The sequence below is a fragment of the Copidosoma floridanum genome, unplaced genomic scaffold (assembly GCF_036245765.1).
Source record: "Copidosoma floridanum isolate Cflo_tuat_1 unplaced genomic scaffold, Cflo_Japanese_pri ptg000028l, whole genome shotgun sequence".
NCBI classification, from domain to species: Eukaryota; Metazoa; Arthropoda; class Insecta; order Hymenoptera; family Encyrtidae; genus Copidosoma; species Copidosoma floridanum.
In genome coordinates, this window is record NW_028321905.1 from 5,139,058 (window position 1) to 5,165,097 (window position 26,040).

General features: G+C 32.6%; 1 protein-coding gene across 2 annotated transcripts in view; it reads left to right on the top strand.

The window, feature by feature from the left end:
* Positions 1-26,040, top strand: part of eIF6 (eukaryotic translation initiation factor 6) — a 221,775-nt gene that overhangs the window by 33,522 nt on the left and 162,213 nt on the right. For both annotated transcript variants that reach the window (XM_089595814.1, XM_089595815.1), the window contains exon 2: positions 17,852-17,937. In XM_089595814.1, coding sequence (XP_089451940.1) covers positions 17,852-17,937 — 86 coding nt within the window. The remainder of the gene's footprint in view (positions 1-17,851; positions 17,938-26,040) is intronic.

Here is a 26,040-nt window from a genome sequence, read left to right on the forward strand (position 1 = left end):
TAATGGATCTTCTTCGTGGAGCAATTTCAGGAAATTTTGAAGAATCCAGGATCACGGCGACCTTTTACATGAACACCCTGGTTGTACCACTAGTGAATCAAAGATATTAAGTTATTAAGGAATACCACGAATTAACAATTAAGGATCATAGAGGAAAGAATAAGACTTACAATAAGATAGCGAAGGACTATTATTGAAGGAACACAAGGACTGACGTGACGCTATTTATACTTGCCTAATGCAAGTCATGTCAGACTAAGAAATAAGTTTGTGTAAAAACAAAGCAGGCTATGCTTATTACAGACATACCTAGAAGACCGTTTGAAAAAATCTTGTTCGATGATAACGGGTCCATTAATAAGCCTTCAACAAACTTAACAAATAAATTTTAAATGTACAAAATTAAAAAACCTGGGAGCATGAAAATTTGCCCTCAGAGCAACGTTGCAATGAATTGCAACGTATGCACTACGTCCTAACATAATACTGGAAAGCTTACGTTAGCGAGGCCGAGAAATTAGATGAGCTACTTCTGTTGCGTATGCTCGCTTCAAATACGTCAGAGCACGAGAGCACAGGCTACATACCTTATGAACTTGTATTTGTCTAATAGGCAAAACTCCCGTCAAGCCTTAAGTCAAGAGGTGGGCCAAACATATAAAAAGTTATTGTAACAAATAACGGAGATGCTCACACTATCATGAACATTGGTAGCCATAACCCAAATACAAAACAAATACTGGTTGAAGTACTACTATTACATGACGCTGAACACAAATTTTTTTATGGAAGACATAATGGCATGTGTATTAAAAGAGTCGTTTAAAGGAAAATACGATGATCAGTACAAAGAGCCGTACGAGATAGTTGGCATCGATTACAGAAATCATAGTGTGAAATTGCAGAGAAACAAAGAAATTCGAATTTTACACAATACTAAAGAAGCCTGTGTACTGAATTCAGTAAATACAAAGAAATCTTTAAAATGTCTACAAAACGTCTTGTTGAAATGAAAGATTTCTGCAAGAATTTCTAAAAGAAAACCTAAAGACATCTTTTAGATGTCTAATATCCATCTTAAAGTCTTATTTAGGGAATATGAAAAAATGTCTTTACGATATCTTTTAGAAAATTTTCAAACTAGGCTCTTAGATATCTTTCCAGAGGCGTATATAAAGAGTATATGAAGCAATAAAAGACCAAGGCCAAATTAAACTCAAGCTTATTATATTATATATCTTTTATAACTTTAATACTTCAAATTTCACAAACTGTACTTGAATACTGGCAACGTAGTAACATAATTAAGTTATAAGATTTAATAAGCTTGAATTTAATTTGACCTCGGTCTTTTTACTACTTGTTTCATTGATTTGCGAATTTAACACTAATTTTTATTTTTCAAAAAATACAATAATCAATAAATATTATATATTCATAATCAATTTGTGGAACTTATAATTTTCTTATAGGATGTCTGAAATTTAAATTTTTTATCTTCAATTATTTTTGGGAAGTTAAAGGACGATGTGCCATTGGTTTGCTCTTAGTGGATCTATAGTAGTTTTTTTCCATTATTTTTGTCACTTCTTTTGGCATGTCATTACCACCGATGTTACTAATTTTTTAAATCTGTAAAAGAATAGCTTTTTAAATTGTCATATTAGAGGTAACTGTAAAAATACATTAATGTTGATAATAACAGATATTGAAATAAAATTGAAAAAACAAAAGTTCATAGCTTGTTCACTTAAAAAAAAGACTCACAAAAAAAATCCGTTTATTGATAACCATGCTAAAAGCAACCTATCGAACTTAATGTACTCTAGACACATGGTAGCTTAATGAAAACAAAAAGTGCTACAAATTAATATATGGTTTAATACTCTTACTTTGGTAGATATAAGAAGATATTTTCCCACTGGGCACAGATACGGATTGACGTGAAATTGGATTGGAAATAATGCTGCTACCGATACTATTTCATGACATATCTCTGTTATGGGCATATACATATTATTTATAAGGATTCGAATTTCTTGTTCAAGAAATCTGCAAGATTTCTTTATAAACGATCACTTTAGTGGGTTGCCATAAGAAATCTTTTAGATGACGTTACGAAATTTCTTTAAAAAATCTTCTGTAAGACATTAAAAAAATGTCTTTTTAAACGATAACTTCAGGAAGTTGTCATAAGAAATCATTTAGATGACTTTACAAAGTTTCTGAAAGAAATCTTGTAAAGACATCGTAAAAGATGTCTTTAAGAACTTTGTGTTTGCTGGGAAAGCTCCATGTCCAAAAGATAGTGAGGTTATAAGAGAAGAAAAGAAAGAAAAGTGAAAGGGACCAAAAAATTTCAGGATTTACTAAGACGAACTTGCTTTTCGTCTTGATGTTTACTCACAGATAATAGCACTATAGACAAATATGGGAAGAAATAGACATAAAAATGAACACTTTTCTGGGTGATTTTTTCTTTTTCGCGGCCCCAGGACGTTATACGAAGATTCCTTGAATATAGATAAGCATAAATTGATAGATAATAAAGGAAAATTTAATACTTTCAAAGTTAGCACAGGCTGAAGATTAAAGATAAAGAGTAGAGTAGAGTAGAGTAGTTTTATTAGGCTAAGGACCAACGGTCCATGATAACCTTACAGTGTATACACATAGCTGATTTAGACAGCTTACAGAAATTTATATGGAACATTACATGGTTTTCAATCGTGTACAAATGAGTAAATGGTCAGTTTGATAATAAATAATAAAAGTAAATAATATTAAGGTAAATATAATGCATGTCATACGTCGTAGATGCTGAATTATTTCTAATTTTCAAAATTTGAGCTAAGTTTGTAAATAATTAATGTAGATTAAATAAAATTAGAAGAAAAATAGTTAAGAATTTTATCGGCAGTTATGTTCTTAAATGACTTTTAAGAGTTGGTTTTTAGTCCAGGTAAGCAGTGGATGGCGTAGAGAAGGAGGTAAAGCGTTCCACTCTCTGGCAGCTCTTATGGTAAAAGAGTTGTTGTAGATGTCTAAATTGACAGGTGGCGCTTGCAGTTCTAAGGGATCAGTGTTGCGAAGGGCGATGGCTTTGGATGATCTGGTTTTGAATTTGAAGAGTTTGGCCAAGTATGAAGGGGACCCAGTTTTGAGTACGTTCTCCAGGAGGCTTAGCATAATATACAGCCTTCTGCTAGAAAATAAGACGATACCATATTTTTTATACACAGGAGTAATGTGTTCAGACTTACGTAGGTTGTCCACGAAACGGAGTGCTGCATTTATACATCTGCTCATTTTTGTTTCCATCTTGACAGAGAGCCCATATAGTAAAGATGCACAAAAGTTCAAGTGTAGAAATACTAGCGAGCGAATGAAAAGTAGCTTGGTGTCACTGGGTAGACTATAGCTTAAACGCTTTAGTCTAGCTAACATTGAGTAACAGCTTCTAGCAACTAATGCACAGTGAGATCGCCCCGTAAGCGAGCTGTCAAGAGTGACGGCTAGCAATTTGACGGTGTCACTAGGTTAGATTGTCATTCCATTGAGTACCAAGTCGGGTAGTGTGCCAGCTTTTTGCAGTCGATTGCTTATGCTTTTGGTACCTAACCAGATAGCATGAGTTTTGCGCACATTGACAATGAGTCCATTAAGTCCAGTCAGAGAGACAGCCGAGAATACGGTTGGCATGTAGTATAACATTCTTTGCCTCACTGGCATTACCGTGGACGTAAAAACAGAAATCATCAGCGTATAAGTGATGGTTGCAATCATTGAATACTTGTGGAAGATCATTAATAGACAATAAAAAAAGTATGGGGCCAAGTGAGCTGCCTTGAGGTCCTGTAAAGTTTTTGGGACAACTCACCGGCAGGTGAACGTACTGTTTGTGTTTTATTAGTCAGATGATATATAATCCATGCAGCAGCTGTGTCATAGAAGCTAATGGCAATAAGTTTGCTTATGCGTAAGTCGAAGTTAACGAGATCAAAGGCTCTGGTTTGATCAATTGCTACAAGAAGTGTAACCTTCTTTTCGTTCATAGCTTTCCTCATATCATCAACAATCCGGATTATAGCAGTATGACAACTATGTAGTTTTCTGTACCCTGATTGGAAGTGGTCTAAGATGACCTTGCTTTCAGTGTACTGCATAATCTGGTTGAGAGCCACAGACTCAAGTATTTTACCCGCGGTGCATAGTATGTTAATAGGTCGAAAGTCGCGTGCGGCAGTGGCGTTTTTTATTTTGGCAATGGGCACAATAATGGCGTATTTCCATAAGTTAAAAAATACACCCGATTGAAATTAAGCGTCAAACATATTAACAAGAATGAGAAGAATCATTGGAAGGCAAAGTTTCAAAAACTTCAGATTTAAACCATCCGAGCCATTTGCATTTGAATGTGCTGAATTAATGGCTTTCACAACCCGAGGGCTTGACGTGTCTGAAGTGAAAGCGATCATCAGGGGTGATCCTTGGTAATAGTGACAGAGGGGTGGGCATGGGGTCCTCAGGTTTAATGAAATGCTTGTTAAGCTCAATTGGCGAGACCGAAAGCTGACAAGGGTGGTTATTTCTTCCAACGATGCCCAATGAAAATAACGAAAAAGCACACTGCAGACGCGAAATTAGGCAAAATCTTAACCTACAAGAATTTTCAGCAAAATCCGATAACTATAAAGAAGAAATACGTAGCTCGTTGCTAAAAAAATTCTCTGTACGAGTAAACATAGCAGACGTCACTCCCATCAAATTCAAGAAAGACAGCTTTTTCATATTTAAACCTTCTAAAATGAAAGAAAGACACCTAATCTTGGTAAAAAAAACACTAGCTAGAAGTACAATACCAATATATATTGAAATTACTAAGTGGGAACGTGAAATTAAAAAAAAAAAAAAAACAGTAGGAAGTATCGTGAGTGACTCTCGAAAGATGTGAAAACGTACTTGGAGCACGACCGATAATTTTATACATAATTATTAGCTTATATTTTAATCTTGAATAAAGTGCTGTAGCAATTTTAGTGGGACCGGCTTGAAAGAGAACCAACAATATAATTGGACAAAATAATTTTTCACTGTTGTATTGCTATGTATTTGTAATCGCTGCTGTAGCTGTTATTTCACTCGATGAATTATCACCATTGTTGTCATGCATGCTCAAAAAAATATCAATTATTTAGAAAATGTAATGAATACATGCACTAATTAAAAGGTTGTACCTATATGAAGCACTATGTACAGTTATACTCGAACCTACCTGTCGATTGTCGACACTGTCGACTGTCAACTGTCGACTGCTGCACTGCACTACATTCGTGCACGTATACACTCATATCCAGACATTCTCTCTCTCTCTCTCTTTTTCTCAGCTGCTTCTGCTCTACGCTGATATACATATATACACCGTGCTTCCCAGTTTCCACTTAGCCAGCAGGCGCGCACAGCATGTGTGTGTGTGTGTGTGTGTGTGTGTGTGTGCGCGCGCGCGCATATATACTTAGCTGCTTGTAGACGAATATGATATCGTATATCGGTATATTTTTTCTGGCAGCAGCGTAAACTCAGGGCTCCTTAGTACAAAAAGAGAGAGAACGGTATTCGTATATCTATTTAGGCGTGACGGAAAAAGCGTTACACTTTGAAAATTTTCTCTGCCCAAATGAAGAGTCTAAGCCTCGTATAAAATGTTTTCACATCAAATACTCACCGCATGTACTATAGAAGAAAAAAGTAAACGACATGACGGGAAAATTGGGCACCTAAAAATCCTTGTAGGTGGTAAAGCCAAAATACGGAAGAAGGGGCGTGGACTCATTGAAGCCGAACTGACTCGGCGTTCTCAATCTGTATAGCCCTTTCATGTATCACAAGAACCTCTCAGGCAATATTTTCAATAAAGAAGATAACGCAGGAAAGTTGAATGTACGTACATATTCGGATAGTAGTAGTCCTAAGCAAAATGGGACCGACCAGTCAGTTAAGCATTTGTGTAATGTTCACAACTTTTCTCTGTCTAACTTTGTCCCCTTGGAAGACTTAAGTAGCCCTAATCAAGTGGTGAGTGACTCCTTCTTATCCTGCCTTTCTAACTGAGCATATTTTCTTTGTATTTTGGAGTGTCCACAGCTACTCTAATGTTTGTAACCTAACTAACGAAAAGGTCAACTCCAATCTACTCAATTGCGCTCTACTAAGCACTTCAGAAACTTGACTATTCGAAAACGTCTCAAAGAGCCCTTCTTCCCTATCCAGATGCACTATTTACCACTGCCCAGCTCTAAAAGTCAAAGCTCTGGGTGAGGCAAGTGGGGGTCTATGTTCTTTTTCTAACCACCAATTGGACATATTTTCTGCAATCTTATCATGCAATAAAACCTTTATAGCAATCGAGTGCACAGTTCAGATCATGAAATTTAATACAATTAGTGTTTACTTAAATTCAGATTATTCCGAAAGTTTTTAGTATAATCTTGCAGACCTTACCCTACCTCTTTTATTAAGATAAAACTAAATAATTTCGGCGGATTTATGTTAGTAGGAGGGGACTTGAATGCTCGCTTAGGCTCGCAAGCAGTTTGGATCCCCATAGAACTTTAACGTTCATCAGCCCCAATGGTTCTCGTGTCATAGATATGGTCTAGACCAATTTTACAGGTCTCCACTCACTCGTTGACTTTGAGATTCTGAACACGGACCAGCCCGACCACTTACCTATTAAGGTCATGTTCAAACCGATTGTTTCCATCTTTTCACAGCCCTTGCAATCAAACGAGCAGCCACTTAAATTCAAATGGGTAGAGTCATTAACTTTAAAGTAGCTATACTATATGGCGGACATCCTCTTCCCCTCGGAGAGAGAGGTGTCCTTCATAAACGATAAACTCTAAACTGAATAAAAATAATTAGGTCCGCAGCCAGATAACTAAACATAGAGCGTTTTATCTGTATATCCCCCTCTTACACTAACAAGGTCAAGACAAGCCCAGGTACGACAAAGATTGTGGAGAAGCTAACCTCGAATAGAGACGCTTACACGGAAGATGGACAAGGTGGGGTGGATCCCAGCTTAGAAATGCCTTTGTAAAAGCGAGAGCTGATTATGGAAAACTCTTTAAATCCAAGAAAAAAGAATACTATAATCTTCTAAGATGGCACTTGAATAATACCAATAACCCAAAACTTTTCTGGTCTACAGTTAAAAGGCTTAAAAGGAAATAATATACACCTTTCCTCCTCTCTTCTACATATATAAGAAATTTCTACTCAACCGTCCACCCGGTGAGGACTCTCTTGGTGACATTGTATGTCGACTGCAGACATCCTGACCTAGATAAAGAGATAACGTATGTTGAAGTCCTGTGAGCAGTCAAAAATTCAAAAAACAAGTCACTAGGACCGGATGGTATATATCCAACCCCATTTTCAAGAATTTATCCTATGACGAAATCCTGTACTTTGTAGAACTTTTTAATATGGTACTTAAAGGGGAGGAAGTATCAGAAAACTAGTGTTCTGGTCTGATGACTTTACTGTACTAGAAAAGTGACTAACACTATCCTGCTACCTATAGAGGCATCTCACTAACCAATACAACGACTAAGATCTTTACCTTTTACCTTTATAATTGTTAGCAGACTCTCTGACTGGTGCGAGAAAAGTTCTATTCTACCAGAGTGTCAATCCGGCTTCAGAAGAGGTAGATCCTGCGAAAACAAAATATTAACGCTGCAGGCCAAAGTATGCGTAGAGCTGTCCAAACCACGGGGCAAATTATTTGTGGTCTTCATTGATTTTCGGAGAGCTTTTGACTAAGTTGAACACTCTGTTCTGTGGGGCACCCTTTTTTAGCAGGTATAAGATAAAAGTACTAGTTACTGGCCACTTAGTAGCTGTTATCAAAAGAACATCAAATATTTTAAACAGCTTTCAAAACTTTAACTTCTGTTAGGTATCATTTGAAAGCTATGAATGTACTTGTATTTTAAACTATACGATAAATAGAAGTCGTATATCCGACCGTAGACAATAAAAATTTATAATAATCTGAGTATGTCAGATGCTTTAGTACATGGCCACTGAAAAAAAAGGTTGCTTTAGTGGCCCAAATTTAAGAGCCAGTAACTGGCCACCCCATGCTAAATGTACATAAATCGAGGTGGTCGGCTACTAGTGCTCGCAGAAGTGAGGTTATGTACACATTTTATGTACAAGTGCTCTAGTACTAGGCCACCACTTTTTCAAAATTATTTTTTAAAGTGGCCAGGTACTGGTCGCGGCCAGTAACTAGTGCCTTTACCTTAAGTGGAAAAATTATTAAAACAACAAAAAGCCTCTACCACCGTACAAATATAAAAGTCAGACTTGAAGGCGGACTGACAACTTGAAATATTGAAATAACTAAAGAAGTCCTTCAAGGAGATTTCCTAAGCCTTTTTCTGTTTACAATGCTAATTTATGACATAACAATGTTCTTCAAAGAGAAATGCCATAAAAACATTAGTTCCTTGATAAATATATTACTGTTTGCTGATGATCTGACACTACTTTCTAAGTACCCAGTAGATCTTTCGAGCAAAATGGATACATTATCCAAGTATTGCGAGATAAAAGCACTAGAATTCAATGTCGACAAATCAGTCGTACTCTTCTTCAAAAACAAAGGACGAACCAAAAATTCTTGCAAGTCCCACGAGCATTCCAGACTACACATTGAGACTCGGAACGGACAGTGTAAAGTTACTTAACTACATTGCATCAAGGACATCAAACTAAAATACAAACTTAATTGGTACTCATCACTATGCTTGCTGCTGTGTAAAGTAGGTCACGAGTACCTACAAGAAACGACTGACATCAACACTATCCAGCTGGTCCCACCTGTAATCATGGGTACTCTAATAAAAGATAGCATCAGGGAGGATACTCAGCGTGCTCAGAACTCCGGCTACTCTCCTCTCTGTCGTCACCTAAAAGACCTAACTGGTGAAGTAACTCAGGAAAAATACCTGTTATTCCCGCTACCCTATGTCGGAATCCTGAGCACTTGTTGCTTAGCTGGCAGATCGGTCATCTACATGACCTATAATAAAATCGTTTGAAAAATCAAAGAAACAGACTATTGCATATTCTGTAACTATAGCATAGCTGAATCGCTGTATCATATAGTGTTTATCTGTTTAGCCTGTAAATGTATAAGAGAGCGTTTTCTGAACTGAGCGAACAGCTTGTTGAACATCCTCAATAATTACGAAACCCAAAGCACTAAAAATCTCTATAGCTACCTGTCTAGTGCAATGAAAATACGCTCGCTAATATTATCCGAATAATACAGACGAAAACAAGTGCCGACCAGCAACAACCACTACACTCAATATTTTTTATATTGTGCTGTATACAAGTTAGTGCTTATTTGTATCCAACAATTCAATATTTCTATTTTTATTGTACCGACATGCTGTAATTAATTAAAAAAAATTTTTTTTCTCTTTTATTTGTACTTTGTAATAGATGAACCCCGAAAAAAATAAATAAATGAATAGTAATAATAATAATAATAATAATAATAATAATAATAATAACAATCATAATAACAATAATAATAACAACAATAATAATAATAACAATAATAATAATAATAATAATATAATAGTAAAAAAAAATCATAATAAGGTAATCCTTTTGTTTTTACTTCCTTTTTTACTTCCTACAAGAATTATGTTAGGAGAAACCCTGAGATACTAGCATAAAATCTAGGTCTAATCCAATTAGTCGTGACAACATGGAAAGTAATGTGGTACGTACATTGAAACAACATAGTCGAAAAGACAGATATGATTTTAAAGAAAGCCAGCAAACGAAGTAGAAATCTTGAGTAACAATAAAAAAGAGAGATAAGTATCAAGGTCAGGTAGAATGAGCTACTAGCAAAGTCTCAGGAGCACTACAGGGAATAAATACGAAATACTGGGCAGTAGTAAGCCAAAAAGTCGATAATAGCTAGATTGAAAAGGCGCAAATACTTTAGGAACAAATAACAGAAGCAGATTAGAGAAAGTTAAAACGGTTTATAGAATTAAACTTCAAGCACACAACTTATACCACAAAATACTTGAAGAAAAAAATAACGATTATAACGTTTGCTAATTACTAGCATGTTATTTAAAATGTCAAGAGATTTGAAGACAAAGTAGGAAAAATAACGGAAGAAAGATTAAAAATGTTTCTAGAACTCATAGAAAAATACGATAAAGTAACGTGTATATTAACAAATTTTTGAAATTGATCGAAGCACTCATGGCTACGTATGAAACAGTGATGTATACAGTATATTTAGCGGGTTGAGGCGTATCATATTTTCCGGAGGCAACGTAAGACGTGATGTTGTAAGCAGAAATATCAGCAGAACAATTAAGACCTCAATTTCCAGGAAAGAAAAACACGATAGAGTAAGAGATAGCAGAAATATCAGATATAGCAACAGTAGCACTTAACAAGAAAATTATTTATTACAGTGGAGATACCACTAGTGACAAGAAAAAACTTGAACCTCCTTAAGATATCACCGTTGCCGCTAATCCAAAGCACACGCTTGCGTGCCGTTTTGTTTCCTAACTAAGTAATGTACATGTCAGGAGCGTATGATAATGTCAAGTGGTCCGGAGTGCTAGCTTGGCCAAAATTTGATTTATCAATTAACTATATACTACAGTTCAAAAACGTATTTCAATGTCTAATAATCTAAAGCGCTCGTTTAGCTGCGCTTTTATTTATCTAATAAGTACTTTTAACTTTGACGGCCTCATCCTAAGATCTTTAGAGCACTTGCTTAACCGCGCTTTTATTTATTCAATTAGTATTTAATAGCTCAAGAGCTATTTCTCCAGTAACTCAAAACGCGCGCTTGTGTGTGCTCTTTCTTTATTTATCAAGTATTTCAAATTTTAAGAGCCACATACAGAGTAAGTTGAAGCGCTCGCTTGGCCGGCTTTTATTTATCTAACAAGTATTGTAACTTCAAGGGCCTCATTTCACAGAATTTTAGACGCTTGCTTGAGTGTGCTTTTTTTTAATAAGTATTAAATAGCTCAAAAGCCTGACTTTAAGTAATTTCTAGCGCTGTCTTTGTCACACTTTTATTTATTTAATAAGTATTTAACAGCTCGTTAGCTGAATCTTCAGTAACTCAAAACAGTCACTTGTGCGCGCTTTTTGTTAATTTATCAAGTACTAACGGCCCCCCTCGGCTTCGCCTAAAACTAACGGCCTTGGAGGGCCAATAATTATTTTATGGCATAAGGAACGTACGGTACTTTTCAGTATAATTATACTTTTTTCACTTTTTACAGCTTATTATTTGACGAAATAAACTGTATAGATTACGAACAAATGTGTTTTTATTAAGAAGATTTTTGTTCTGAGAAATATGAGGAAAAAACCTTTCAATATCTTGTACTACGATCGGGTTTTCACTCTAAAACTCGTTGTTTAAAGCATTTGCAAATTTTAGAAAATTAAGTGAATGGAAAACGTCATTATTTTAAAATAAAAATTTTTAAATTTCTGTTAACTTTGCTGTGTAAAATTTCAAACAATGTTCTCGAACTCCGAACTCATCTGTTTTTGGAAGATTCTGTAAAATCGAAGCACATGCACCACCTACATTTACATCTTCTATTGGCTTATGATCTTTATCACTCACTTTGTAATTACTATCTGAAGCGGTTTCTTTTACAGCAGTGGCATTGAGAAAATTTGAGCTGATAGATGTTGAAATCTCTGAATGTGAGCTGCTGACTTTGTATGTAATAGGGTTTTTTGTTTGAAAAGCGTCATTACACTTATTAAAGTGTATTAAAATGTGGTTTAAAATTCTAAATACGCTATTACTTTATCGTCATGTAACAAATTGCTTATAAATTATGGCGAGCTCTTTTCATCATTGCCACTGTTAGGCGGACTTCTATGACATTTGAAAAAGAAAAAAGACTTCAGAGCTGGCAAATTATCAAGAACGCGGTAAGTACAATTACGAAGAGAGAGCCATCTGGTGTTAGGTAGTTTAAAATTTTTTGGTTGAAATTTGATAAAAAATTTAAAAATCTTTAAAATTAACGTATCTTTCTGAACTGTTGCAAAAATACTTGAGAAAAGCTTGAAGCAACTGCTGGCACTCTACTGGAATACTCACGCAAATTTTGGCAACCAAAATAGATGTATGACATATACATGGTAGTACAATAACGTTAGGAACTGTTTTTTTCAACAAAGTATAGAAAGAACGTTTTGAGACGGTCATAATACTATCATTATCACAGCCTAAACTTGTAATATTTTAAAGAGGAACTCCATTCTTCACAAAAAAGCTTTAAAACGACTCAGAGAGTTCCTTAGCATCACATTGTCTCGCGTCTAGTTCAATCAATGTTTAAAGATGTGATGCAAATTTACTATCCTTGGGATCAATGTAATTTACAACCACGCACATAATTTTTTTAAAAGTAATTTCCGTTGATTTGTCAATCAAAATGGAAAATCGTTGATTTTTAAGAAGATTTAGTACGTTTTGTCGTTCGCTGACGCTTAAAACATTAGTAATTAAACTTGCACATTTGTCTATTTTCATGCCTATTTGTGCGACGATTTCTGGCTTTTTACACATCGTCTGCATAAAAGGGATGAGGTCGTTAATAAGTTGAACAGGAACGTTATGTTATGCTAAACATAGAGCAGTTTGTAACTAAAATCTTTTAAGTAGAAAATCATTTTCCTCTTGACTTACAACACAAATGTTTTTCTGTTTTATAGCAACATTAACGTTATCTTTATGGGTTTGAGTTTTAGCGTGCATGATCAAATCTTACTTATTGTAGCAAGTGATTAACACCGCACAGGAAACAGTCAGCATGCTTTTCGAGATTCAATTCATCTTTGGAAAGCCAGTGTTTGAATTTAAGCTCTTGTAATCACCTATCAATGAAAATATATGATTTTGGGTTCTTTTTGTATGCTTATATCTGTGCCACTTTTTAGTTTCCGCTTTGACAAATTTTTTGCAATGGAAGACATGTTCATTTATTTCGTAGTTAAAATTTTAATTTTGCAGTAACTAACTAAAATAATATAAAAATAAGACAATAATGACGGAAAAACAAATTTTTTGAAAATTTTTTGGAAATTAAATGCTCTTTTAAAACTTTTAAACTCTTTTAAAACTACTAAAAATGCTGCCTTTTTAAATTTGATAAACTTTACCATTGCAAAAAAAACTTCATGCTTTATAAAGTTGCATGCCGCAAGCAAAAAACAAGAAAAGAGATAATTTAGTGTACTAAATTTTCAATAGTTTGTTTTACGAAAATTAAGAACCCGCAAAATTGCATGCACCCGATCAACTGTGTTCTTAAATAGGCTTTTTATTTATTTAAAAATTACAGATGTATTACTTTTTAATTTCATAGATTTTTTCGAGTCAACATAAAGATAGAAGATGGACAAACGTATTTTTGAATCTGAAAGGAATTGGAGCTTATAAGAAGTATTCGAATTTTTAGAACTACTGAAATTGTGGATGAAAATTATTAATTGTAACTTGTAAACAAAATGTTGGATCTTTTAAAAAAATTTGGAAAAATAAAAATTTTCTGTACAGTACGCCTGTTGACTTGAATACTTGTTACAAAGCCTCTTTAAAATACATTTAATACACCACTTTCTGTTTTTTTATACAATATTTTATAAGTTAGTAACACATGCAAACTGCAGCTTACATTAAAAAACTATTAATTATGAATGACTGTCTGCACACTATACTATCAAAATTAAAGAGCGTTTTTTTTTTAAACGCGTAAAAAGCATAAAAGAAGGCTGTCAGAAAGCATCTAACACTATGATTGAATATCACTTAAAAGCACTTTAACTAAACACAAATATCTAGCACCAAAGCAATCGATAATGCACAGAAAACATGCAGGAAGACTGCTAGACAGTATTGACCTCTGTAATTAAATATTACTAAAAAGCTTTTTGATTTAACACCAACACCTGTTACTAAAGCACTTATTTACAACGCGCAGAAAAGATGCAAGGAAGCTGCCAGGCAGCACACCTCTACAGATCAACAACACAAAGAGCATTTTCATTTAACATTATAATGGTGCAGACGTCAGACAGGATTGGTGATTCCTGTTTAAATGTTTAAAGTCGAGAGGGTAATGTAGGGTCGTCGGTTGCCGGGGTTCCCAGCCTCGTGACGAACAACTCTGCTCGTGATATCTGTCAGTGAATGATTGACTTGGTTCAATAGTGTCCGACTTTACATTTCGGTTGGAAGAACGGCCATGAAACCCTCAAATTGCTACTGCTGATTGTGTTCTGGCTAGACATCTCCCGATATATCACCGGGGACGTTAGCATTTTGAACACCTCTTTGTTGGTGGCACTTGTCAATCTTGGTGTTTTGAAATAGAGATTGAAGTAAGTCGCTTGTCCTTTAAAGTACAGTGTTTTCGGTAGCCGGGATACCCATAACTGCACGATTTCCAGCCCTATTCTTCATGCACCGCCGGTGAGTGACTGTGATACTCGGTACTATACCTGGAAATATAATAACTAAACTTACTCATTTCTGTCGCAATTCTTCACCAGTGGTCGGGGAATGGGAGCTAGAGAATGCCTTTTCTGTTGGTATGCTGTTGGGATAAATCACTAAGGAAAAGGCTGATAAATTTGCAGTTGATGTGGCGGCCTGAACTCGTCAGGGTTGTTTTTTCAGGCTTGCTGTTGTAGAAAAACCTGCTCCGATAGCATCAGGTCAGTTAAGAGAAAGTCTAAAAAATTCCTAATTATTAGAGCAAACCGTGGTTTGGCAAGACGTCTTCTGGTATTAAGCCGGAGCCGTTAGCATTTATCGCCTTATATCCGTGGCAGTCGTTAATGTTTGTGGTTTGAGATTTTTGAAAATATGTATGTCGGGATTGTACCCAGAAAAACTGGAAATTTGGGTTACAATAAGTTGAAGTTTTTTTAATATTAATGTTTCAAAAACTTAGAATTTTTTTTGTTCAATTTTTTTTTCCAGTATAGAGTGAAATGCATTTTTTAAGTAATGCAATAGGAAATTTGGTTAACAAGTGTAAATAGCTGTAATAGTGTAGGCAAAACGAATATAGCACTTTTTAATTGACAATAATATTGTAAATGTATGCTCTAGGGGCAATACTGAAATTTTAGAGAAATTGGTAAATTTTTAGCACTGTTTAATTTGGAGATAAAAGTGGATTTTGCAACGGTATGTGATTTCAATGTCAGATTTAGTACCAAGCAAACTCTTCGTAGAGGAAAAGAGGTCAACACAAATAAAAAAGAAAAGATACAAATATTCGGTAATTAAATATAAAGGTAGTTAATAGATTGTGACGTAGTTGCTAAAGCTATCACGTTACTATAAAATTATTGCTGTAGAAAAATATCATTGATACGTATACGACATACTATTTACTATGTGTTTCTGGTACCGTGGACTTCGAGTTCAGGAGTAAAAAGTCTCATTGAAGTTCTGGCTGAGCCGGTTTTATGTCTCAAACATGAAACTTTAGTATGGTACAGTCTTTGCACCATAAGTGGAGAGCAGTTGTGTATGTGAGCCTATCTGCGGTCTTGTATAGAGAGCAATAAAGGGAGCAATACCGTATACTCACATTTTCTTATAATACGTAATGTTTATATTTATTTAGTACGTACAAAATCATAGTGCAGTGTTCTACTTGTAGAAAACAAAAATTAGATTTATGAAAAACTAAGAAAGTGACAATTAATGTTGTATGGATACATCTGTAATTTAATTATTATTTTCATTATTATTATAATAATTATTATTATCATTATTATTATTATTATTATTATTATTATTATTATTATTATTATTATTATTATTATAATATACTAACCTACTCCAATTGTTTGAGCTGCCACTGGTGAAAAGATGTATTTACTAAAAAAACTGCTCTATTCTAAAAGCTTTTAATGACCATAAATAAAATATTTAGATATAATATATAAAAGAAATAAAATAAATGGTATTGGAAGTGTCTTTCGTGTATCTGCATGTTTCAGGGCTCTGACGATAAAGTACCTATGTATAGCAGGCGTACGGAGATACCAGTATACACGCACCGCGCGCGCGCGTGTGTTTGTGTGTACTAAAGAACTGTCATGTATATGCATATAACGCATCTTATATATCATCATACTACGACCCCAACTCCTGGAACAAAGCTTACGACGGATGTAAAACTTACACCTACGCCATCTACTATAGCTAAAGCTAACCCTAATGAAAAATCTTAGGTAATTTCTCAGCTGAGATCTCTAGTAGTTTCTGAGCTGGAATCATGTGACAAAATCTCAGCTGATATCTCAGCTGTGATTTTCTATTTTTTCAACAAATTTCATTTAAAATTTGAAAATTAGAACATAAATAAAAATAAGCATTAATAAAGGTCTCGAATGAAAAAAACAGGCTCTATTGAGATGCGACTTTAAGTACTTTAGATTGTAAGCGTGTCTTTTATTTTATTTTTATTTTTTTTTGCTCAATAGCTTATCACTCCCGTGGCTGAGCAAGGAAGTGGAGCCCTTCTGTGAGTGTTTTTTAATCCATGGATGTCTCTAGCCTTACGGATGCAGTACTACAAGAGATAGTACGATTCATCATTGCAACTGTGTGGTTGCATGATGACGTCGCCTTTTCTCCTACTGGCATAGCCACTGATACTGAAGGTTCCGATGCCTTTTACATGAAAAATTCCAATCGATTGCACCTCCTTGGATTTAGTCTTTGTGACCTTGTGTATTTCAGTCTATTGAGTGAAGTACTGGTTTTTTTTTTTTTGTTCTAACGAAAAACTGGGAAGGGTGTAAACCAGCACAGTAGCCTTCCGATTACTAAGACGGTTGACTCTTGCTCATGCTGGCCAGGAGTCGCCCTTTTCCCTCAATTTTGCTGTAGGAGACTGCGCTGATATTATGTGGATCAGTGTTTTCTGGAAAGTGTATGTATAACGCATATTTATGGTCATTCAGAACAAGTGATTTAGAGAAAAGTTGAAATGCACGCAAACCCCTAATCAGTCCTTAAGCCCGGTGAAACTGGTTAGCGCGTCACCATGTATCCTCCTCCACGATAAATACTATGGTAAGCTAGTATTATGCAGCTCGCCACGTCCTTATTTTTTGAGGAGACGCACAGCTATATCAAGTGCGATTACTTAGTACTAACCAGGCCTTATGTTTGGGTTTGATTGTTTCACCAAGACCCCCGTACCGTGAAAGAACGATGCACACAGTCGGTCCCAGTAAACAGCCTATGAAAGAAGCTATGGCTATGTAGTGTAAGTGTGGTAAATGCCTTAAAGGAAATCTTTTAACTGTCATTAACCCATATACATAACGGTGTGGTCTGCTATTTGGTTTAAAGTTCCCTTATCTAATCTAAGCTACAAGCAGCACGATGTTTGTATTGGTCTTTAATGCCATACAGGGGAGTTATTATTACTATTTTTATTGTTCTCATCGTGATTATAATCATTATCATTTTGTTTCTGTTGTTCTTGTTATTATAATTAATTATTGTTATTATTATTGTTATAATTTTTTTATTATTATTGTTATAATTTTTTTATTATTATTGTTATAATTATTGATCACTATTGTTTATTATTATTATTATTATTATTATTATCATCATCATCATCATCATCATCATCATCATTTCACTTAAAGTAAATCTGTTTATCATTATATGTTTACAAAAATACATATAAAGTTATATTTTCAGTGTTTACGAAGCAGAATTGGCTGATGTTATTCCAGTAATACACACATCTTTAGCGGGATGTCGAATAATTGGCCGTTTGTGTGTTGGTACGTATTTCTCACCAGCTTAAAATTTTGATCCACTCGGACTTGCTCTAATAGTATCACTTCAAATTGCAGAACCTCTTTTTGTTTTCAAATAGTGTATTTCTAAGTGATTTGTAGTCAACTAAAATATTGTTTGTTAATTTGTTGAATTATAACAAAATCTTAAAACTTTTTACTCAATAAAGTCTTAACCTTTTTACTTACGATTTAATTAGCATTATACAGGATATTTTGCTAATTTATGGCCAATGCAAGTATTGTTGACAAATTTTTATTTTCTTAATAATTATAAAAAATGTGTTCAAGGTATTTTTCCTACATAATAAAGGTAAAATGAAAATTGTTTACATTGTCATAAATGTTCAAGATAATAATTTGCGTAATTGAAGTATTAAAATAGCCGAAATAAGTAGCCAGTACATTTTGAGATTTTAAAAGACAATCGTTTTGTATCTGCTATTTTTTAGAGTCAATAAGTGAAACGAAATTCTTTATACGAATTTATTTCTTAAAAGTTCTCGTAGCAACACTTTTTTTGCGATGCAATGTAGGTTTACTTGGCAAATTACAGTAAAAAACGCATCGAACACTAAGCTTTAGTTCTTCCCTCGTCACATAAAGTCATACACATTTCGTTTATCTTTTTTGTTAAAACATCATGTGAATACATTTTAATAATTGTAGGTAGTTTAAAATAATTACCTGTAAATACATGAATCATGGGAATGATATTATATTATTGTTTTTCTTTACATACTGCCAAATGCATTCGATTGTAGAAGCTTTCTGTACGTTTATTCCTAATAACTTTCACAACTTGTTTGTTTTCTTTTACTAGCTTTTGTTGCCCGTTTTGTAGATTAAATGATTAAAAATTTTTCTTACAATTTTTGTTTATTCTTTGATTCAAAATGGACTAGCTAAAAAAAGTTTTATGATATTACATAGGTTTGTTTAGGGGACTTAAAACATTGACTTATTTTTTCATTTATGTATTTATTTGTTCAAAATACGAGATAAAATTTTTTTTCCTTTAGTTACAAATATTATAATTTTACATTAGTAGATATAACGCAATATAGTAATGACTGTTCCAATGCAGCAACATAATTATTACAAAAAAAATCTCTGCCTTTTTATAGAAAATCCAGTATTCATAATTTTTTTTTTTTTTTTTAAGTTACTCAAACTTACATATTCGTTGATGACAGACTGCATTTGAAATTGAGATGTATAAAAAGAATAAACATCATTATAACTTTGATTAACCAATGAGCAAGCAATCTATCAATAAAATGATCTTCGATTCAAATACCTTTTTTTTAGGACTAGTAGTAAATGTTAATCGACGTTGTCTAAGATTTCTATTTTGGCTGTAAGGTTTGATCCTGTTTATTAATTGAATGGGTCATATTTTATTAAGAATTATCTTATGTAAAAATAATATATCATTGGCTTGTCTAATTTATTTAATAGAGCAAATATTTAGTGAAGTATATATTTTTAAGTAATTATGGCAACATCTATGCATATGTATGTTTATTTAAAATGATATTGTTTCAAAAAAATATGTGTTGAATTTTTATTTAATTGTCAAACTTGGTAATTTAAACATGACGACCAAACAGGACTTGCATAAGATAGTATTAATCTGACATAAGCAATGTATAAAGTCTTAAATGTTTTAGTATCTTAAAAATCTTTAGACCTACGCAAAACATAGAATAAAGACCTAGATGCTCGATGTTATGTATTGTATGTGATATCTAATTTCAAGTTCTTATCAAACAATACTCCTAAATTAAGTATTTCGATTTCTCTATTAACAATTTTACTATGTATTTTATATTATAAAATTATTTTTTCATTAGAGTTACTTCTATAATATATATTACAATCTGAGACTTTGGTAGATTTAGTTGTAGTCCAGTACCTAAAAAAACGAAGTCAAAAATCGGATAAAAAGTAACGGAGATACGGACTTCTTTTTTTTCCAGGAATATGAAGTATCTTAGTCTACTTTTGAATCAATATATTCCTAAACGTCTGAAAACGCCATTTGCTTTCGTCTAAAACAATCATCGCTTTTGAATAAAAGTGTATCTTTATCAATGTCAGTTGAGCCATCACCATAAATAGAATTTGCAAAATGTAAGGATTTAACAATCCATGCACATGATTAGCATACGGATAATAATGCATATGGATTTAAGGCGTTAATTAATGTTTATGTATAAGAATAAACAAATGGTAAACTTATTTTTTTTTAGATATCGCAATGGTTCTTTTCTTAATTTAATACAATTACCAGCAAATTATCTGTAAAAAACGCTTGACATTACAGCTAATTAGTTGCGAGATGTTGCAAAGAACGTACCTTCAAAAAATAGCAAATTTAGTAGACGCTATTTTGATGGCCATACAATAAAAATATGTCTATGATCGCAACCTTAGCATCATTGTAAAATTCAGGTCTTGACTTGACAGGTTAGACAAAAAAAAAAAAGAGCTCTTGATCAATCAATTTTGTCGATCCTAACTGTCACGAGATCATCAAACATTCAATGCTTATTTCGAAACAATCGCAGCAAATGAATTAATATTTTCTTACAAAAATTGAATAGTATTTTAAAAACTGTACAAGATATATTTCTACGAATTTTTAAGAACATAAGACTTTTTAGATACAAATTTTTTGCATTTTTAATACCCAAAGGACAAAAAAAAATCCAGTTGTATTTGTATTTTATTTAAGGCACATTACAAAAGAAAAAAAAATGATTTACTGCTATTTTTGAGAATTTTATTATTGTTTTGGTAATGTTCTAAAACTCTGTCTTAAAATCGAACGAACTAAATTAACTATGTCCTATTATAAGCTTAATTAGGTAGCGGAATAGCTCTCTTTCGTTGGAATATTTTAGTCTATTTACAAATACTATCTAAAACTTAAATGCTAAAATTTATATAAACATTACTGTCAAATTGTAGTGATATTACCATTTTCGTATGAAACACGATCTATACTTTAGTAAATTGATACGCATCTCTGTTCGGATTTAGATTCCAAATCTTTTTATTAAGGACATAACTGTACATCTTGTTAAAAATTATTCTGTCTCTATTTATGCCAAATATTGTTTTTAGTTTTCTAATGTCCAAGCAGTTAGTTATCACCATACTTCTACTATTATTTCAATGACAGGCAGCATTTAGCAAACATTTCCTCCAAAAGCAATTTATGAGTCTTAAAAATAAATGATGTGTCAAGTATTCCTAAGGCTTTTTTTAAGCATCGTGAAGGTGTCATCCCAAATTATTAAATTAACTTTGTGGTATCTATTTTTTAGATTCTATCTCTAAAAATACACTGAACATATATTGCACATTTTTAAAGACGAAAGAAAGGTTCTATTACTGGTCGTTTATTTTATGAGTAATACTGATAATATGTCAGTCCTATCCATTATCAAGATTTTTTAACCTAAAAAAATTCGAAATCAATTAATGTTTCTTACAAAAAAGTTTTTCAGGTCCTCCTGATAAACTTTTAACTGAAGCTACATTCATATAAAAATTACAAAATTCGAATTCTTGAGAAGTCTCGTGTTAGTTAAGTTTTTCATGGTAGGTAAATTCTCCGATGATCGCGATTCATCCATAGATTAATGAAACTCGACTTACGTCTGGAAGAGCACGATTTTTTACCATAAGATATATTCTGTAAATTAAGTTTTATATTTTCTGCACAAACCATCGCCATAAATGTTTCCCTAAATTAAGAACAACGCAAGAGTGGCGGTGGCTCAGTGGTAAGCGTGCTTGTTACTGATTCTAAGGGTTCTAGGGGTTGTGGGTTTGATTCCCGGTAAATGCTGATTTTTATCCAAAACGGTTATCATCAGAAAAAGTTCCTATGTAACCCCAGCCAATTCAAAGCGGGGGAGGGGGGTTTCTGTGGATTTTTCCTTCAGAGTAATTCCAGGTTTCTTTTCTTCCCCCATAGGTCTTTGGGCCTGGATAAATGTGGAAAAGTGTTAGGGCTAAAGGTAGAGATTGCGGATCCGATGTGCCAGGCAGGGATCTCTGGCTTAACCGGCGAGAAGTGGACGTCTTGAAATAAATATGGAGTTCTCTCCGGGGAAGGGATACACAGTGGTGAGTGGATCCAGTGCTACACTATGCCGTAGAGAGTGTCAGCTTAACCGGCAAGGTGTTTCACGGAGATACTCACACTGTACCCACGGATTAAGTATGATATTAGTCAAAGGGTTGGTAATGAGTGCGGCAATACACCCCAGTTTAAAAAAAAAACATAAACAAAAACAAAAAATTCAAGAACCACGCAAAATCTTGTTGTAATTTCAGAAGTAGATAGAAATTACTTGGATGTAAAATGTTTATGATTTCAAGGTAAAATTATACTATGTACTTTTCTTTTTTTTTTTTGAGTCGTAAGAATACTGTTAAAAATATATTTTTCAGAAACATACACGTACTTCAAAAATTTCGTAAAATGATCGATTTTATTTAACTTTAACCAAGCTGTTTGAAGTGGTACTCAGGCTTTACTTCGTTTTTAATTTTATTTTCTACGAAAACAAATTCTTACTTTTTTTTAAGATGTACGTCTTTATATACTAATTTAAGACTTTTAACACAAAAATAAAGCATACAGAAAAATATAAAGTTTTACTTAAAAAAATCACAAAAATCTTAAAATTTATTTAGTAACTATTGTATTTTAGAATGCATCGTAATTATCGTTTAAACACTACAATAAAAGTTAATGCGTTATTTAAAATCCTAAGAAGAATAATGCAAAACACCTCAAGTCTTAATTTATTTCTGGGATTTCTGTTCGCAAAGCCGCGACGGCAGGTTCATAAATGTATATACATACATACATACATAGCTTCCTATGTTTTATAGTTATTTTGAACGGATTCAGCCTCTAACCCTCCTTTATCCCCCACCCAACCCCCTCAAAATACCTTGTTATTCGTTTGTTCTCTTACTGCTTTGTCTATTATATTACATCCTCCTCCAACCCTTATGCATTCCTCTTCATCCCCTCCTTATTTTTAAACAACTTTAACAGTTTAGAAATGATTGCGTTTTGTTGGGTAGTTGTTTTGATAGCGCCAATCAATTCAAATGTTAAACGAGAAACTTAGACATATTTTTAAGAATCCCTAAACTTGTATGATAGTAAAATTTTTTATAACAAAATTCCGTAATAATAAAGAAAAAAAAAACTATTCGTATACTTAAATAATAATTTATTTCGAAAACATTGTACTTACCACTTTTTTCCACACATTTGTTTAATTCCACGTTTACCGTGAATTTTCATATGCCTATTAAAATGTGTTAATCTCTTGAATGTTTTATTACAATGTATGTATGTAATTCTTGTTTCTAAACTGTGTTCATTTTGATGTCTAACATAATTTCATTACGAAGTAAATAAAATTTTACAAGTGTCACAAACGTATAATAATTTTCGATGTGTCTTCTTATGTTCTATTAACTTTTCAGAGTCCAAAATTTAAGTTTCGCATACATTGCAATTAAATAAATCTTTCAAACTAAAACATAGTTTTTTATTACAAGTTGTATTTGATCAATTGTGTCAATTCAATGATATATTTTTACCTCAACTGCATGGCCGGCTGTCACCTAAAATAAGTAAAAAATTTAATTTTTTTAAATTGATAATGTAAATTCATTGTTATTTTTTCTGCATCAATTTTTATCACGTTTCCAGAGAACCTAGAAAATATTTGTGTACAGATATAAAACAAATAATGACTTTTCTTCCTGAATTTTTTATTTTTTTAAATGAAATTGACTCAGTTTGCAAATTTACAAATCACGTATAACATTATAAAATATAGAACATTCGTAGGTGGTTGATAAATGTTTACACTCAAAATTTTTAAAATATTTTTCAATGTGAATAGAATTAAAACTTTGATCTTGAGATTTGTTCATAGTCATTAAAAAAGCCAATGCAAAGGAAAATTATTTTCTATACAAAAAAATAGGAGTTGATGATGAACTACTTGTCCTTAATATTATTTTCGGTATAAAAACTTTACATTCTTCTTTGTCACGTGTAATTATTTCTGCTTCTATGTTATATTTAAATAATTTTGTTATTTTTAACCTTGTACTATTACAAAGGCCGTAAGAAATACTTAAGTTTCTTGTTAACATAACTAAAGCATTAATTTTTAAATTTCATTTGTGTGATAAAAGTCCTTTTCGAATATTATTTGAAAATTCTATTTAAAAGTTCCTGTAAATATTATCGTCTGTTTTATCAACTCCTTTGTGAGTAGCATGGTCTTATTGCTATAATTTCTCCTTTCATGGTTTCTAAAATCTTATTGTTAAAAAAAAAAGGGTATTTATAATGGGACAATAATATTACGGTATTCATTAAAGAACTATTAACGTTACTAAAAATTTTTGATCAAACATCGTTTGTTTCTTATCGTTCAGGTATTTTTAAACAATCTATTTATCCATTACTAATACACAATAAAATCGACGGAAATATATTTTGTCTATTGATCTAATATCGGTTTTCAAATGTAAAATTTAAAATACATTGCAAATTTTTTAGTATTCAGTAGTTTCTTTTATTATGGTAAGTTTATTACTATATTTAACTACAGGTAGAATTTGACGAAAACCATCTCCTAAAATTATTAGTGTGTTTCTGAACCGTGTGTTTGTATTACACAAATCTTTCAGAGTTCATCTAAATGTAAAAAAAAAATGTATTTTATTATCTTTACAATCTTCAACGAAAAATTTTTTACATTTTAGCCAAATTGTATTTTCTTGAAAATTTTCGGGATAAAATAAACCATGCAGAAAAATTACGTAATTGAAATGGTAACATCACGATACTAGCTTTGTCAAAATTATTGTCAATTTGTGAATCATTTTTTACTAATCCTATAGTACTCAATAAGCATATGTTAGGTTACTTTTTGATAAAAGATTGTATAAGAAAAACAAATCATGAGAACCTTTTTTTTCACTAATTCATTTTAAACTGGAAATGGAGGGTTAGCGCGCGAAGCGTGCAAGGGGTTAAGCCATTGATTTTTGAATAAGTTTAATACTTTATTTTTCAGTTTGCTTTTTGAACTTTTCATAATAGGTTCTTATTACTTCACTTTAACATCCTGATATGGGATTCTAATTAGGCCTGATAATAAGTACACATGAAAATTTTCAAAAAACTAGTTATATTATCTGGCCGTAATGAATCTCTTTAATCGTAAATCACGATTTTCAAAATTGTATGAGAACAAACAAATAAATTTTTTTTCATCGATGGACCAGGAGGTTAAAAAAGAGCATTTCTATGTAAAACGTTTATTTATTATCTTATTTCTCATAGAAAAAAAAATTTTGTCTATGGCATGAACTAGTAAGGCATCAATATCACTTTCAAAAGGAATGACCTATTATAGAACATTTCATTTACCATGATACTTTAACAATGTAAAAAGTTCGTTCTCAGAATTTAAATCAGAAAAAATAAAATTGAAAGAAGAAGATTTAATTACATTGGACGAGGCTCCTGTGATCCTAAAAACAGCCTTAAAAATAGTTGAAAGAACATCACGTGCCTTATGTGATGTAAACACCTATTTTGGTAGTAAATTAATTGTCTGAGGATGCGATTTCAGACAGATTCTTCCAGTATTAAAAATTAGCAATAGAAGCATGATTATACAAGAAGGAATTTAATCATCATACCTTTGTTGTTTGTGTCGTATTCTAAAACTTAATATTATCTTAAGTCGTTTAAGTGACAGAACATTTTCAAAATTATTATAGATATTGGAAAAAGAAAAATTTAATCCTTTCTATTACCAAATAAATGATATTAACTGATGTTTTTTCCGATATTTTTGGTAAAGATATTAACTTTTCAATAAATATCGTCAATTTTACTTTTTATCACGAATATACTCACTTTTTAATAATAAAATTCTTAATCATGTTAAAGGAGAAATTAAAAGATTTTATCGCATACATCATTCTACTAACAAGTGTTGATAAATTTGATAATGA